The 17500-nt window shown below is 45.2% G+C and overlaps 2 protein-coding genes across 7 annotated transcripts in view; one reads left to right on the top strand and one right to left on the bottom strand.

Annotated features, from left to right (window-relative positions):
* Window positions 1-17494, bottom strand: part of LOC138861500 (neuroblast differentiation-associated protein AHNAK-like) — a 17845-nt gene extending 351 nt beyond the window's left edge. The window contains exons 1-2 of the mRNA XM_070121044.1: window positions 3749-17494; window positions 1-3694 (exon numbers count right to left, since the gene is read on the bottom strand). The exon at window positions 1-3694 is cut by the window's left edge and continues 351 nt beyond it. Coding sequence (XP_069977145.1) covers window positions 1-3694; window positions 3749-17405 — 17351 coding nt within the window. The 5' untranslated portion in view covers window positions 17406-17494. The remainder of the gene's footprint in view (window positions 3695-3748) is intronic.
* Window positions 1-17500, top strand: part of LOC113809770 (heterogeneous nuclear ribonucleoprotein C-like 3) — a 670724-nt gene that overhangs the window by 507285 nt on the left and 145939 nt on the right. The gene's annotated exons all lie outside the window — the stretch shown is intronic.

Below are 17500 nucleotides of genomic sequence, written 5' to 3'. Positions count from 1 at the left end.
ACGTCTTCGGAGGTCAACGCTGGTGGCAGTGACGAGATTTCGCCCCCCTCGTCTTCGAACTCCACTATGTTGCCATCTTCGTCTCTTCTTATGACCTTGACTTTCCGCACAGTCCTTGTCGTTGTCGTCGTCGTCGTCGAACCAAGAATATTTTCGAGGTTTTCGTCATAACCCTCTTGCATGAAATGGCTTAAATCAGCCGGTACTCTTCTGACAGTAGTTGTAACTGTTTGTGTGTTTTCCGGGTTCTCCCTTTGGCCAAGGCCAAAGCGGAGTAGAGATGACTCTCCGGAAGTGTCAGGTAGCAGGTGTGTCAACCCAGACTGTAAGCCCTCCACTGACTCAAGATTTAATGTATCAGGATCACCTTCATACTCAGTTTCAACGGTTGTTTCTTCAGGACCATCGCCTACCCTAACCCGTTTGATTTTTCTAATTCGAACAGTTCTATGGGTGGTGACGCTCTCTGGCCACTCAGTTCTTGTCACAACTGATGATTCTGGGTCTTGTCTCACAATCTGGGTTCGGTGACCTGATGGCTCAGCATCCTGGTCAGAAGTCAGTGTCTGAGATTCTATTCTTCTATGAACTATTACTCTCCCACCAGCATCTTCAGTTACAAAGACATTACGAGATTGCTTAGAGCCTCTGGAATCTCCATCTTCCTTGCTCTGTAACTCAGTCAACTGAGGTGCTGAAATGAGTTTTCCTTCAGAATCTGTTTCCATTCTAACTTGATAGGAATATGGACCTACAGACCACTCCCCTGTTGTGTCTGGAGAGAGATGTATTTGGTGTTGCTCTGCCCTGTCTGGTGATATGTGGAAAGGTTCCCTTATGATCTGTACTTCTGTCTTACATTCACTTAATGTTCTGTCAGGTGTTATTCTAAATGGCCCTAATTTACCCTTGATATAAGATTCAACATCATCTGCTCTTTGAGCCTCTGTCGATATTGTGTATTCTCTGCTTACATCATGAATTTCTGCTGGGCGTGATATCATAACCTGTGATTGTTCAGTTTGACTTTGAGGCAGTACTGTAATACTTTGAGTGTGAGGAACTACAAATTCTTGACTAAACTGATCACTATCTCCCACAACGACCTTATGGCTAATTGTACTAAGAGAGGTCTGTGGCGGTATGACCCAGCCAATAGGAGCGGCGCCTGGTCTTACCGATACTTCTGGAATGTTTCCCCTCAATTCCCCTTCACCACTTACCTTAGTGCTAACAAGCTTTACTCCAGTTGATGAGGAAACAACTGTAGGTTCCCCAGTAGACACAACCAATGTGCTAGAAACAGGATGTTGGCTATGGTATTCCTCAACCATAGTGTCTCCTACAGTTCTATCTGGACCAGTGACTGTATAGGCTACGGTTTCATGTTTACCTGCTGGTAGACTCGTACTTACTGCAGCAGTTCCCGAAAGCTTTGGTAATACCGATACACTTGTCTGTTGTTGACCTGGCTGAGATGGTATTTGTGCTTCTGTTTGGTCTTTGTCTTTCTCCAGTTCTTCCTCAGACATAGAATTAGCCTTTTTCTTTCTATTTGCTCTGTTCCTCTTTTTCTTGGATTTTGTAAGAGGTATGTCAGTAGTAACCACAGTAGATACAGATGAAGAAACTTTACTCAAATCTCCATTACCTGTAACCAAAGGTGGAACTCTGATCTCTGGATCTACAGTTACAGTTTCTGTTTTCGTAATTTTGTCAGATACTTTGGATTTAATTTTAACCCCTTCTAGGTTTGCAGTATCTTCTAGAGCTCCAGTTTTGACATTTGGAATTTCAGCCTTCATTTTTATTTTGCCTTCAGCTACCGGGAGATCAACACTTGCCTTCTCTAGGATTTCAGCCTTCACTGCCTTGCCTTTGCCTTTAGGTAAGTCAACCTTGCCCTCAAAGCCAGGAGTTTTAAGATTTCCTTTTACTGATGGCATGTCAACTTCACCTTCTATGCTCGAGATTTCTGCAATGCCCTTGCCCTTTGGCAAGTTACCCTTTCCTCTGGATTTTGTCTTGCCTTTAACTACTGGTAAGTCAGTCGTAATTTCAGTAGATGTGATTTCTGCTTTACCCTTTAATTCAGGCATGCTTACCTTGCCTCCAAAGCCTTGGATTTCTACCTTCCCTTCACTTACTGGCATATCAACTTTAGGCCCTGTACCTCGGATATCTGGCATGTCTCCCTTTTCTCCAAAACCTGTTATCTCTACTTTACCCTTCGTTTCTGGCATGTCAATTTTCCCTCCAAAGCCTGAAGTTTTCGCTTTTCCTTTAACTTGTGGCTTGTCAATTCTGCCTTCAAAACCAGGGGCTTTGGCACTGCCCTTGATTTCTGGCATGTCAATCTTGCCCTTGATTTCTGGCATGTCAATCTTGCCCTTGATTTCTGGCATGTCAACCTTGCCCTTGATTTCTGGCATGTCAACCTTGCCCTCGATTTCTGGCATGTCAACCTTGCCCTTCATCTCTGGGATGTCAACCTCTCCTCCAAAGCCTGGGATTCCAACATTGCCCTTGATTTCAGGCATGTCAATCTTGCCCTTCATCTCTGGCATGTCAACCTTTCCTCCAAAGGTTGGCATGTCGACCTTTCCTCCAAAGCCTGGCATGTCAACCTTTCCTTCAAAGCCAGGCATGTCAACCTTGCCCTTGATTTCGGGCATGTCAACCTTGCCCTTCATCTCTGGCATGTCAACTTTTCCTCCAAAGCCTGGCATGCCAACCTTGCCCTTCATCTCTGGCATGTCAACCTTTCCTCCAAAGCCTGGCATGTCAACCTTTCCTCCAAAGCCTGGGATTCCAACATTGCCCTTAATTTCAGGCATGTCAACCTTGCCCTTCATCTCTGGCATGTCAACCTTGCCCTTCATCTCTGGCATGTCAACCTTTCCTCCAAAGCCTGGCATGTCAACCTTTCCTTCAAAGCCTGGCATGTCAACCTTTCCTCCAAAGCCTGGGATTCCAACATTGCCCTTAATTTCAGGCATGTCAATCTTGCCCTTCATATCTGGCATGTCAACCTTTCCTCCAAAGCCTGGCATGTCAACCTTTCCTTCAAAGCCTGGCATGTCAACCTTTCCTCCAAAGCCTGGGATTCCAACATTGCCCTTAATTTCAGGCATGTCAACCTTGCCCTTCATCTCTGGCATGTCAACCTTGCCCTTGATTTCTGGCATGTCAATCTTGCCCTTCATCTCTGGCATGTCAACCTTTCCTCCAAAGCCTGGCATGTCAACCTTGCCCTTCATCTCTGGCATGTCAACCTTTCCTCCAAAGCCTGGCATGTCAACCTTTCCTTCAAAGCCTGGCATGTCAACCTTTCCTTCAAAGCCTGGCATGTCAACCTTGCCCTTCATCTCTGGCATGTCAACCTTTCCTCCAAAGCCTGGGATTCCAACATTGCCCTTGATTTCAGGCATGTCAATCTTGCCCTTCATCTCTGGCATGTCAACCTTTCCTCCAAAGCCTGGGATTCCAACATTGCCCTTGATTTCAGGCATGTCAATCTTGCCCTTCATCTCTGGCATGTCAACTTTCCCTCCAAAGCCTGGCATGTCAACCTTTCCTTCAAAGCCTGGCATGTCAACCTTGCCCTTCATCTCTGGCATGTCAACCTTTCCTCCAAAGCCTGGGATTCCAACATTGCCCTTGATTTCAGGCATGTCAATCTTGCCCTTCATCTCTGGCATGTCAACTTTCCCTCCAAAGCCTGGCATGTCAACCTTTCCTTCAAAGCCTGGCATGTCAACCTTGCCCTTCATCTCTGGCATGTCAACCTTTCCTCCAAAGCCTGGGATTCCAACATTGCCCTTGATTTCAGGCATGTCAATCTTGCCCTTCATCTCTGGCATGTCAACCTTTCCTCCAAAGCCTGGGATTCCAACATTGCCCTTGATTTCAGGCATGTCAATCTTGCCCTTCATCTCTGGCATGTCAACTTTCCCTCCAAAGCCTGGCATGTCAACCTTTCCTTCAAAGCCTGGCATGTCAACCTTGCCCTTCATCTCTGGCATGTCAACCTTTCCTCCAAAGCCTGGGATTCCAACATTGCCCTTGATTTCAGGCATGTCAATCTTGCCCTTCATCTCTGGCATGTCAACTTTTCCTCCAAAGCCTGGCATGTCAACCTTTCCTTCAAAGCCAGGCATGTCAACCTTGCCCTTCATCTCTGGCATGTCAACCTTGCCCTTCATCTCTGGCATGTCAACCTTTCCTCCAAAGCCTGGCATGTCAATCTTGCCCTTCATCTCTGGCATGTCAACCTTTCCTCCAAAGCCTGGCATGTCAATCTTGCCCTTCATCTCTGGCATGTCAACTTTCCCTCCAAAGCCTGGCATGTCAACCTTTCCTTCAAAGCCCGGCATGTGAACCTTGCTCTTCATCTCTGGCATGTCAACCTTGCCCTTCATCTCTGGCATGTCAACCTTTCCTCCAAAGCCTGGAAGTCCAACATTGCCCTTGATTTCAGGCATGTCAATCTTGCCCTTCATCTCTGGCATGTCAACTTTTCCTCCAAAGCCTGGCATGTCAACCTTTCCTTCAAAGCCAGGCGTGTCAACCTTGCCCTTCATCTCTGGCATGTCAACCTTTCCTCCAAAGCCTGGGATTCCAACATTGCCCTTGATTTCAGGCATGTCAATCTTGCCCTTCATCTCTGGCATGTCAACCTTTCCTCCAAAGCCTGGAAGTCCAACATTGCCCTTGATTTCAGGCATGTCAATCTTGCCCTTCATCTCTGGCATGTCAACCTTTCCTCCAAAGCCTGGCATGTCAACTTTTCCTCCAAAGCCTGGCATGTCAACCTTTCCTTCAAAGCCTGGCATGTCAACCTTGCCCTTGATTTCAGGCATGTCAATCTTGCCCTTCATCTCTGGCATGTCAACCTTTCCTTCAAAGCCTGGCATGTCAACCTTTCCTCCAAAGCCTGGGATTCCAACATTGCCCTTGATTTCGGGCATGTCAATCTTGCCTTTCATCTCTGGCATGTCAACCTTTCCTCCAAAGCCTGGGATTCCAACATTGCCCTTGATTTCAGGCATGTCAATCTTGCCCTTCATCTCTGGCATGTCAACCTTTCCTCCAAAGCCTGGCATGTCAACCTTGCCCTTCATCTCTGGCATGTCAACCTTTCCTCCAAAGCCTGGCATGTCAACCTTTCCTTCAAAGCCTGGCATGTCAACCTTGCCCTTCATCTCTGGCATGTCAACCTTTCCTCCAAAGCCTGGGATTCCAACATTGCCCTTGACTTCAGGCATGTCAATCTTGCCCTTCATCTCTGGCATGTCAACCTTTCCTCCAAAGCCTGGGATTCCAACATTGCCCTTGACTTCAGGCATGTCAATCTTGCCCTTCATCTCTGGCATGTCAACCTTTCCTTCAAAGCCAGGCATGTCAACCTTTCCTCCAAAGCCTGGCATGTCAACCTTTCCTTCAAAGCCAGGCATGTCAACCTTGCCCTTCATCTCTGGCATGTCAACCTTTCCTCCAAAGCCTGGGATTCCAACATTGCCCTTGATTTCAGGCATGTCAATCTTGCCCTTCATCTCTGGCATGTCAACCTTTCCTCCAAAGCCTGGGATTCCAACATTGCCCTTGACTTCAGGCATGTCAATCTTGCCCTTCATCTCTGGCATGTCAACCTTTCCTTCAAAGCCAGGCATGTCAACCTTTCCTCCAAAGCCTGGCATGTCAACCTTTCCTTCAAAGCCAGGCATGTCAACCTTGCCCTTCATCTCTGGCATGTCAACCTTTCCTCCAAAGCCTGGGATTCCAACATTGCCCTTGATTTCAGGCATGTCAACCTTGCCCTTCATCTCTGGCATGTCAACCTTTCCTCCAAAGCCTGGGATTCCAACATTGCCCTTGATTTCGGGCATGTCAATCTTGCCCTTCATCTCTGGCATGTCAACCTTTCCTTCAAAGCCTGGCATGTCAACCTTTCCTCCAAAGCCTGGCATGTCAACCTTTCCTTCAAAGCCTGGCATGTCAACCTTTCCTCCAAAGCCTGGGATTCCAACATCGCCCTTGATTTCAGGCATGTCAATCTTGCCCTTCATCTCTGGCATGTCAACTTTTCCTCCAAAGCCTGGCATGTCAACCTTTCCTTCAAAGCCAGGCGTGTCAACCTTGCCCTTCATCTCTGGCATGTCAACCTTTCCTCCAAAGCCTGGGATTCCAACATTGCCCTTGACTTCAGGCATGTCAATCTTGCCCTTCATCTCTGGCATGTCAACCTTTCCTCCAAAGCCTGGCATGTCAACCTTGCCCTTCATCTCTGGCATGCCAACTTTTCCTCCAAAGCCTGGCATGTCAACCTTTCCTTCAAAGCCAGGCATGTCAACCTTGCCCTTCATCTCTGGCATGTCAACCTTTCCTCCAAAGCCTGGGATTCCAACATTGCCCTTGATTTCAGGCATGTCAATCTTGCCCTTCATCTCTGGCATGTCAACCTTTCCTCCAAAGCCTGGAAGTCCAACATTGCCCTTGATTTCAGGCATGTCAATCTTGCCCTTCATCTCTGGCATGTCAACCTTTCCTTCAAAGCCTGGCATGTCAACCTTTCCTTCAAAGCCCGGCATGTCAACCTTGCCCTTCATCTCTGGCATGTCAACCTTTCCTCCAAAGCCAGGCATGTCAACCTTGCCCTTCATCTCTGGCATGTCAACCTTTCCTCCAAAGCCTGGAAGTCCAACATTGCCCTTGATTTCAGGCATGTCAATCTTGCCCTTCATCTCTGGCATGTCAACCTTTCCTCCAAAGCCTGGCATGTCAACCTTGCCCTTCATCTCTGGCATGCCAACTTTTCCTCCAAAGCCTGGCATGTCAACCTTTCCTTCAAAGCCAGGCATGTCAACCTTGCCCTTCATCTCTGGCATGTCAACCTTTCCTCCAAAGCCTGGGATTCCAACATTGCCCTTGATTTCAGGCATGTCAATCTTGCCCTTCATCTCTGGCATGTCAACCTTTCCTCCAAAGCCTGGGATTCCAACATTGCCCTTGATTTCAGGCATGTCAATCTTGCCCTTCATCTCTGGCATGTCAACTTTTCCTCCAAAGCCTGGCATGTCAACCTTTCCTTCAAAGCCCGGCATGTCAACCTTGCCCTTCATCTCTGGCATGTCAACCTTTCCTCCAAAGCCTGGGATTCCAACATTGCCCTTGATTTCAGGCATGTCAATCTTGCCCTTCATCTCTGGCATGTCAACTTTTCCTCCAAAGCCTGGCATGTCAACCTTGCCCTTCATCTCTGGCATGTCAACCTTTCCTCCAAAGCCTGGCATGTCAACCTTGCCCTTCATCTCTGGCATGTCAACCTTTCCTCCAAAGCCTGGCATGTCAACCTTTCCTTCAAAGCCAGGGATTCCAACATTGCCCTTGATTTCAGGCATGTCAATCTTGCCCTTGATTTCTGGCATGTCAACCTTTCCTTCAAAGCCTGGCATGTCAACCTTGCCCTTGATTTCTGGCATGTCAGCCTTGCCCTTGATTTCTGGCATGTCAACCTTTCCTCCAAAGCCTGGCATGTCAACCTTGCCCTTCATCTCTGGCATGTCAACCTTTCCTCCAAAGCCTGGAAGTCCAACATTGCCCTTGATTTCAGGCATGTCAATCTTGCCCTTCATCTCTGGCATGTCAACCTTTCCTCCAAAGCCTGGCATGTCAACCTTTCCTTCAAAGCCTGGCATGTCAACCTTTCCTCCAAAGCCTGGCATGTCAACCTTGCCCTTCATCTCTGGCATGTCAACCTTTCCTCCAAAGCCTGGGATTCCAACACTGCCCTTGATTTCGGGCATGTCAATCTTGCCCTTCATCTCTGGCATGTCAACCTTTCCTCCAAAGCCTGGCATGTCAACCTTGCCCTTCATCTCTGGCATGTCAACCTTTCCTCCAAAGCCTGGCATGTCAACCTTTCCTCCAAAGCCTGGCATGTCAACCTTTCCTTCAAAGCCTGGCATGTCAACATTGCCCTTCATCTCTGGCATGTCAACCTTTCCTCCAAAGCCTGGGATTCCAACATTGCCCTTGATTTCAGGCATGTCAATCTTCCCCTTCATCTCTGGCATGTCAACCTTTCCTTCAAAGCCTGGCATGTCAACCTTTCCTCCAAAGCCTGGCATGTCAACCTTTCCTTCAAAGCCTGGCATGTCAACCTTGCCCTTCATCTCTGGCATGTCAACCTTTCCTCCAAAGCCTGGCATGTCAACCTTGCCCTTCATCTCTGGCATGTCAACCTTTCCTTCAAAGCCTGGCATGTCAACCTTTCCTCCAAAGCCTGGCATGTCAACCTTTCCTCCAAAGCCTGGCATGTCAACCTTTCCTCCAAAGCCTGGCATGTCAACCTTTCCTCCAAAGCCTGGGACCTCAGCACTGCCCTTGATTTCGGGCATGTCAATCTTGCCCTTCATCTCTGGCATGTCAACCTTTCCTCCAAAGCCTGGCATGTCAACCTTTCCTTCAAAGCCTGGCATGTCAACATTGCCTCCAAAGCCTGGAAGTCCAACACTGCCCTTTATCTCTGGCATGTCAACCTTTCCTCCAAAGCCTGGGATCTCAGCACTGCCCTTGATTTCTGGCTTGTCAACCTTGCCCTTCATCTCTGGCATGTCTATCCTGCCTTCAAAGCCTGGAAGTCCAACACTGCCCTTAATTTCTGGCATGTCAACTTTTCCTCCAAAGCCTGGTAACTCAGCTTTGCCTTTGATATCTGGCATGTCTACCTTGGCGCCAAAGACTGGGATTTCTGGCATGTCAACCTTGCCTCTAAACCCTTGAATATCTGCTCTACCATCGAGATCTGGCATACCAATTTTGCTTCCAAAGCCTGGAATGTCAACATTTCCATTCATTTCTGGCATGCTAATTCTGCCACTAAATCCTGCAACCTCAGTATTAGCTTTGATATCAGGCACAGTTCCTTGGATTTCACCCCTACCCTTTATTTCAGGCATACCGATCTTGCCTTTAACTTCTGGAATTTCAACGCTACCCTTTACATGTGGGCTTTTAATACGGCCTTCAAAGTCTGGGATTTCAAGACTACCATTGATATCTGATCCACTAGTCTTTATTCCAATACCAGAAGCATCTATTCCAACTTCAGGAACATCTGCATTTATATCTATGCTTCCAATATTCATGTCAACATCTGGAGACTTGACCTTGAATTTCTTTCCCTTTCGCATAGGTGGAACTGGAGCCTCAGCAGAGATGTTAAAGTCAGGTTGATCTGGCTTTACATCTACATCAAGACCACTTGAAATTTCTCCACTAACACTAGGAGGCTTTCCTTTACCAAAGCAAGATCCAAATGACATCTTAGGCTTTCCTGAGGCCTTAACCTTTTTGTTCTTAATTTCAGGAGAATCGACCTCAACTGCAATACTACCTTTTGGTCTTTCAAGGCCTGCATCTATGCTTTCAACTTCTCCACTAACTTTCCCTCCAACCTCTGCTGCCATATATGGCTCTTCTTTGCCTGGTTTGCCCAAGCAAGCACAGGGACCAAGTTTTGCTTTCTTTGTCTTTAGTTCAGTCTTTGGTATCTCTCCTGAACCTGATAAAACTGGGCTCTTGACCTCCCCTTTAATTTCTGCACTTGGCAATGTAGGGCCGGATGGTACAGTGACCTCAACTTTGGGAAGATCCCCCTTAATATCTCCTGAAATACTTGGAGCACTTACTTCAACATCAGCATCCCCCTTTGTCTTCAATTTCGGCATTTCCCCTTTTATATTCAATTCAGGCGAACCAATACTAGCTTTAACTTCAGGAAGCTTTGGAACATTCCTCTTCATTTCAATTTCTGGTATATCTGCTCTGCCACCGATTTCTGCCTGAACTTTTGGTATATCAGGAATATCACCCTTGATTTCCAGGGAGGGTTCAAAATCTGGCTCATCGATCTTCATTTCTATGTCCCCTATTGCTTCAGGTACTTCGCCTCGTATTTGTGCTCCTGGGACTTCAAGATCCACTTCTTTGATCTTTGGTTCCTTGGGTTTACCAAAGCAAGATCCCAAGTTGACTTTAGGCTTTCCAGATACCTTTTTACCTTTAACTTCCACTTTAGGTGATTCGATATCAATTTCACCTTCAATATCAGGACTTTTCACACTTACTCCTGCTTCAACATCAGGACGTTGCACACTTGCTTCTGCACTAATATCAGGGCTCGGTACACGTGCTCCTACACCAACATCAGGACTCTTTACAGAAAGACTTCCTGGTTTATATTCACCGTCTACTTCACCCTTTGCCTTTCCAAAGCAGGGTCCCAATCTCGACTTTGGTTTTCCTCTTTTTATCTTTATATCTGGAGAGTCTACATCAATATGACCCTCTACTTCTGGGGCCCTGACTGAAACCTCGGCTCCTGCCTTAGGTCTTTCAGCATCAATTTTCTCCGGTTTATATTCACCCTCAATTCCAGCTCCTTTAGGCTTACCGAAACAGGATCCTAACTTTGCTTTTGGTTTTCCTGCCTTAACTTTCATGTCTGGAGACTCAACATTAATATCACCTGTGACCTCAGCTGATGGGACACTTACTTCACCTGTGACCTCAGCTGAAGGAACACTTACTTCACCACTAACTTCTGGGCCTTTAACATCTATTTTAGCTGGATGATATTCACCTTCCACCTTTGGCCCTTTGGGTTTTCCAAAGCAGGATCCTAGTTTGGATTTGGGCTTTTCTCCTTTGATTTTGGCTTCAGGTGATTCAACACTAATATCTCCACTCATTTCAGGAGAGGCAGCACCAACTTCACCGCTGACAGATGGACCTTTAACTTCTACTTTACCTAGTTTGTATTCGCCTTCTACGTCTACATCTTTTCCTTTGCCGAAACATGGTCCAAATTTCATCTTCGGTTTGCCTGATACTTTTCCTCCTTTCACTTTAACTTCTGGGGATTCAATATCAGCTTCAACCTTTCCTTCAGGAAGGGTAATATCTGCACTAGGACCTGCAATTCCTGCTCCTTCAACTTTGATGTGTGGCTCTGCAGAAATGGTTCCTTCAACACCAGCATCAGCTGATATATCACCACGGGCACTAGGTGGTTTTGCTTTCCCAAAGCAAGATCCTAATGACATTTTAGGCTTACCTGAAGCCTTTACTTTCTTACCCTTTATCTCAGGAGATTCAACATCTACTCCAACACTACCTTTGGGTCCTTCTACGCTCACATCCACGCCTTCAACTTCTCCACTTACTTTTCCTCCAGCTTCTGCTGCCATGTATGGTTCTTCTTTGCCAATTTTGCCTGATTTGCCTAAACAAGCACATGGACCAAGTTTGGCTTTCTTTGTCTTTAGTTCAGCCTTTGGTAGTTGAGCTGATCCCGAGATCTCTGGACCTTTCAATTCTCCCTTGATTTCTGCACTTGGTAATTCAGGGCCTGCTGGTAGTGACACTTCAGCTTTTGGAATATCAATGCTTGGTAAGTCACCTTTAATATCTCCTTCAATTTTACCACTTGGGAACTCAGGTGTTTCAATATTTATTCCCTTAATGTCTCCTGAAATACTTGGAACATTTATTCCAATGTCAATGTCACCTTCGGTTTTCAGTTTTGGTAACTCTCCTTCCACTTTCAATTCAGGTGCATCCACACTTGCCTCTATCTTTGGAAGTGCTGGCACATTACCCTTGATTTCAATTTCTGGAATATCTGCTTTCCCTCCTATTTCAGCTTCTACTTTTGGGATATCTGGAATATCACCTTTGATTTTTATGGAAGGTTCAAAATCAGGTAGATCTGCATCCACATCCAAATGACCTTTCAATTCTGGTACTTCTGGCATTGAAGGTCCCTTTACTTTTACTGATGGTTCAACATCAATACTTGGACCTTCCACTGATATTTTACCTCCCATGCTTGGTTTTTCGGGACGAATCTTGATGCTTCCTGGTTCTACATCAGCATCTATATCTACATCTGGAGGTGATGCCTTTCCAATGCATGAAGCACATAGTGGAGCAGATTTTCCTTTTACCTTCTTATTCTTCACTTTCATCTCAGGACCCTTGACATCTACTTCAGCTTTTCCAGTAGGCACTTCACCTTCTACTCTTGGACCTTCAATGTCTATTTCTCCTTTAACTTTGGGTTCTTTGGGTTTGCCAAAGCATGATCCTAGTTTGGCTTTTGGCTTTCCAGAAACCTTTTTACCCTTCACTTCTACTTCAGGCGATTCAATATCAATTTCACCTTCAATGTCAGGACGCTTGACGCTGGCTCCTGCACTCACTTCAGGAGCTTCTACATCAACTCTTCCTGGCTTGTATTCCCCTTCCAGTTTTCCACTCTTGGGTTTTCCAAAGCATGATCCAAATTTAGTCTTTGGTTTACTGCCTTTCACCTTTATCTCAGGAGACTCTAGATCGACATCACCCTTAATAGCAGGAGATTGGACTGAAACTCCAGCCTCTGCTTCAGGTCCTTCTACTTTGATTTTACTTGGTTTATATTCACCCTCAATTCCAGCTCCTTTAGGCTTACCGAAACAGGATCCTAACTTTGCTTTTGGTTTTCCTGCCTTAACTTTCATGTCTGGAGACTCAACATTAATATCACCTGTGACCTCAGCTGATGGGACACTTACTTCACCTGTGACCTCAGCTGAAGGAACACTTACTTCACCACTAACTTCTGGGCCTTTAACATCTATTTTAGCTGGATGATATTCACCTTCCACCTTTGGCCCTTTGGGTTTTCCAAAGCAGGATCCTAGTTTGGATTTGGGCTTTTCTCCTTTGATTTTGGCTTCAGGTGATTCAACACTAATATCTCCACTCATTTCAGGAGAGGCAGCACCAACTTCACCGCTGACAGATGGACCTTTAACTTCTACTTTACCTGGTTTGTATTCGCCTTCTACGTCTACATCTTTTCCTTTGCCGAAACATGGTCCAAATTTCATCTTCGGTTTGCCTGATACTTTTCCTCCTTTCACTTTAACTTCTGGGGATTCAACATCAGCTTCAACCTTTCCTTCAGGAAGGGTAATATCTGCACTAGGACCTGCAATTCCTGCTCCTTCAACTTTGATGTGTGGCTCTGCAGAAATGGTTCCTTCAACACCAGCATCAGCTGATATATCACCACGGGCACTAGGTGGTTTTGCTTTCCCAAAGCAAGATCCTAATGACATTTTAGGCTTACCTGAAGCCTTTACTTTCTTACCCTTTATCTCAGGAGATTCAACATCTACTCCAACACTACCTTTGGGTCCTTCTACGCTCACATCTACGCCTTCAACTTCTCCACTTACTTTTCCTCCAGCTTCTGCTGCCATGTATGGTTCTTCTTTGCCAATTTTGCCTGATTTGCCTAAACAAGCACATGGACCAAGTTTGGCTTTCTTTGTCTTTAGTTCAGCCTTTGGTAGTTGAGCTGATCCCGAGATCTCTGGACCTTTCAATTCTCCCTTGATTTCTGCACTTGGTAATTCAGGGCCTGCTGGTAGAGACACTTCAGCTTTAGGAATATCAATGCTTGGTAAGTCACCTTTAATATCTCCTTCAATTTTACCACTTGGGAACTCAGGTGTTTCAATATTTATTCCCTTAATGTCTCCTGAAATACTTGGAACATTTATTCCAATGTCAATGTCACCTTCGGTTTTCAGTTTTGGTAACTCTCCTTCCACTTTCAATTCAGGTGCATCCACACTTGCCTCTATCTTTGGAAGTGCTGGCACATTACCCTTGATTTCAATTTCTGGAATATCTGCTTTCCCTCCTATTTCAGCTTCTACTTTTGGGATATCTGGAATATCACCTTTGATTTTTATGGAAGGTTCAAAATCAGGTAGATCTGCATCCACATCCAAATGACCTTTCAATTCTGGTACTTCTGGCATTGAAGGTCCCTTTACTTTTACTGATGGTTCAACATCAATACTTGGACCTTCCACTGATATTTTACCTCCCATGCTTGGTTTTTCGGGACGAATCTTGATGCTTCCTGGTTCTACATCAGCATCTATATCTACATCTGGAGGTGATGCCTTTCCAATACATGAAGCACATAGTGGAGCAGATTTTCCTTTTACCTTCTTATTCTTCACTTTCATCTCAGGACCCTTGACATCTACTTCAGCTTTTCCAGTAGGCACTTCACCTTCTACTCTTGGACCTTCAATGTCTATTTCTCCTTTAACTTTGGGTTCTTTGGGTTTGCCAAAGCATGATCCTAGTTTGGCTTTTGGCTTTCCAGAAACCTTTTTACCCTTCACTTCTACTTCAGGCGATTCAATATCAATTTCACCTTCAATGTCAGGACGCTTGACGCTGGCTCCTGCACTTACTTCAGGACCTTCTACGTCAACTCTTCCTGGCTTGTATTCCCCTTCCAGTTTTCCACTCTTGGGTTTTCCAAAGCATGATCCAAATTTGGTCTTTGGTTTACTGCCTTTCACCTTTATCTCAGGAGACTCTAGATCAACATCACCCTTAATAGCAGGAGATTGGACTGAAACTCCAGCCTCTGCTTCAGGTCCTTCTACACTTACTTTTCCTGGTTTATATTCACCCTCAATTTCAGGTGATTTTGGTTTTCCAAAGCAGGATCCAAACTTTGATTTGGGTTTTCCTCCTTTCAATTTAACATCAGGTGAATCAACACTAATATCACCCTTCATCTCAGCTGATGCACCACCAATTTCACCAGAGACTGCTGGACTTTCAGCTGAAATTTTAGCTGGCTTATATTCGATTTCTCCTTCTGGGCTTTTGGGTTTCCCAAAGCAGGATCCTAGTTTAGACTTGGGCTTTTCTCCTTTGATTTTGGCTTTAGGTGATTCAACACTAATATCTCCACTCATTTCAGGAGAGGCGGCACCAACTTCACCGCTGACAGATGGACCTTTAACTTCTACTTTACCTGGTTTGTATTCGCCTTCTACGTCTACATCTTTTCCTTTGCCGAAACATGGTCCAAATTTCATCTTCGGTTTGCCTGATACTTTTCCTCCTTTCACTTTAACTTCTGGGGATTCAATATCAGCTTCAACCTTTCCTTCAGGAAGGGTAATATCTGCACTAGGACCTGCAATTCCTGCTCCTTCAACTTTGATGTGTGGCTCTGCAGAAATGGTTCCTTCAACACCAGCATCAGCTGATATATCACCACGGGCACTAGGTGGTTTTGCTTTCCCAAAGCAAGATCCTAATGACATTTTAGGCTTACCTGAAGCCTTTACTTTCTTACCCTTTATCTCAGGAGATTCAACATCTACTCCAACACTACCTTTGGGTCCTTCTACGCTCACATCCACGCCTTCAACTTCTCCACTTACTTTTCCTCCAGCTTCTGCTGCCATGTATGGTTCTTCTTTGCCAATTTTGCCTGATTTGCCTAAACAAGCACATGGACCAAGTTTGGCTTTCTTTGTCTTTAGTTCAGCCTTTGGTAGTTGGGCTGATCCCGAGATCTCTGGACCTTTCAATTCTCCCTTGATTTCTGCACTTGGTAATTCAGGGCCTGCTGGTAGAGACACTTCAGCTTTAGGAATATCAATGCTTGGTAAGTCACCTTTAATATCTCCTTCAATTTTACCACTTGGGAACTCAGGTGTTTCAATATTTATTCCCTTAATGTCTCCTGAAATACTTGGAACATTTATTCCAATGTCAATGTCACCTTCGGTTTTCAGTTTTGGTAACTCTCCTTCCACTTTCAATTCAGGTGCATCCACACTTGCCTCTATCTTTGGAAGTGCTGGCACATTACCCTTGATTTCAATTTCTGGAATATCTGCTTTCCCTCCTATTTCAGCTTCTACTTTTGGGATATCTGGAATATCACCTTTGATTTTTATGGAAGGTTCAAAATCAGGTAGATCTGCATCCACATCCAAATGACCTTTCAATTCTGGTACTTCTGGCATTGAAGGTCCCTTTACTTTTACTGATGGTTCAACATCAATACTTGGACCTTCCACTGATATTTTACCTCCCATGCTTGGTTTTTCGGGACGAATCTTGATGCTTCCTGGTTCTACATCAGCATCTATATCTACATCTGGAGGTGATGCCTTTCCAATGCATGAAGCACATAGTGGAGCAGATTTTCCTTTTACCTTCTTATTCTTCACTTTCATCTCAGGACCCTTGACATCTACTTCAGCTTTTCCAGTAGGCACTTCACCTTCTACTCTTGGACCTTCAATGTCTATTTCTCCTTTAACTTTGGGTTCTTTGGGTTTGCCAAAGCATGATCCTAGTTTGGCTTTTGGCTTTCCAGAAACCTTTTTACCCTTCACTTCTACTTCAGGCGATTCAATATCAATTTCACCTTCAATGTCAGGACGCTTGACGCTGGCTCCTGCACTTACTTCAGGACCTTCTACATCAACTCTTCCTGGCTTGTATTCCCCTTCCAGTTTTCCACTCTTGGGTTTTCCAAAGCATGATCCAAATCTGGTCTTTGGTTTACTGCCTTTCACCTTTATCTCAGGAGACTCTAGATCAACATCACCCTTAATAGCAGGAGATTGGACTGAAACTCCAGCCTCTGCTTCAGGTCCTTCTACACTTACTTTTCCTGGTTTATATTCACCCTCAATTTCAGGTGATTTTGGTTTTCCAAAGCAGGATCCAAACTTTGATTTGGGTTTTCCTCCTTTCAATTTAACATCAGGTGAATCAACACTAATATCACCCTTAACTTCGGCTGATGGAACCGCTACTTCACCACTTACTTCTGGGCCTTCAACATCAATGCTTGGTTTATATTCTCCTTCAACTTTTGGGCCTTTGGACTTACCAAAGCAAGATCCTAATTTTGATTTAGGTTTCTCCCCTTTGATTTTAGCTTTGGGCTGTTCAGCACTGATCTCTGCACTTATCTCTGGTGAGGCAACAGCAATTTCACCACTAACTTCTGGACTCTCGGCACTAACTTTGACTGGCTTATATTCACCTTCCACCTTTGGCCCTTTGGGTTTTCCAAAGCAGGATCCTAGTTTAGACTTGGGCTTTTCTCCTTTGATTTTGGCTTCAGGTGATTCAACACTAATATCTCCACTCATTTCAGGAGAGGCAGCACCAACTTCACCACTGACAGATGGACCTTTAACTTCTACTTTACCTGGTTTGTATTCGCCTTCTACGTCTACATCTTTTCCTTTGCCGAAACATGGTCCAAATTTCATCTTCGGTTTGCCTGATACTTTTCCTCCTTTCACTTTAACTTCTGGGGATTCAATATCAGCTTCAACCTTTCCTTCAGGAAGGGTAATATCTGCACTAGGACCTGCAATTCCTGCTCCTTCAACTTTGATGTGTGGCTCTGCAGAAATGGTTCCTTCAACACCAGCATCAGCTGATATATCACCACGGGCACTAGGTGGTTTTGCTTTCCCAAAGCAAGATCCTAATGACATTTTAGGCTTACCTGAAGCCTTTACTTTCTTACCCTTTATCTCAGGAGATTCAACATCTACTCCAACACTACCTTTGGGTCCTTCTATGCTCACAT

This window comes from Penaeus vannamei, chromosome 4, assembly GCF_042767895.1.
Source record: "Penaeus vannamei isolate JL-2024 chromosome 4, ASM4276789v1, whole genome shotgun sequence".
NCBI lineage: Eukaryota > Metazoa > Arthropoda > Malacostraca > Decapoda > Penaeidae > Penaeus > Penaeus vannamei.
This window is presented reverse-complemented; position numbering and strand designations above follow the sequence as displayed.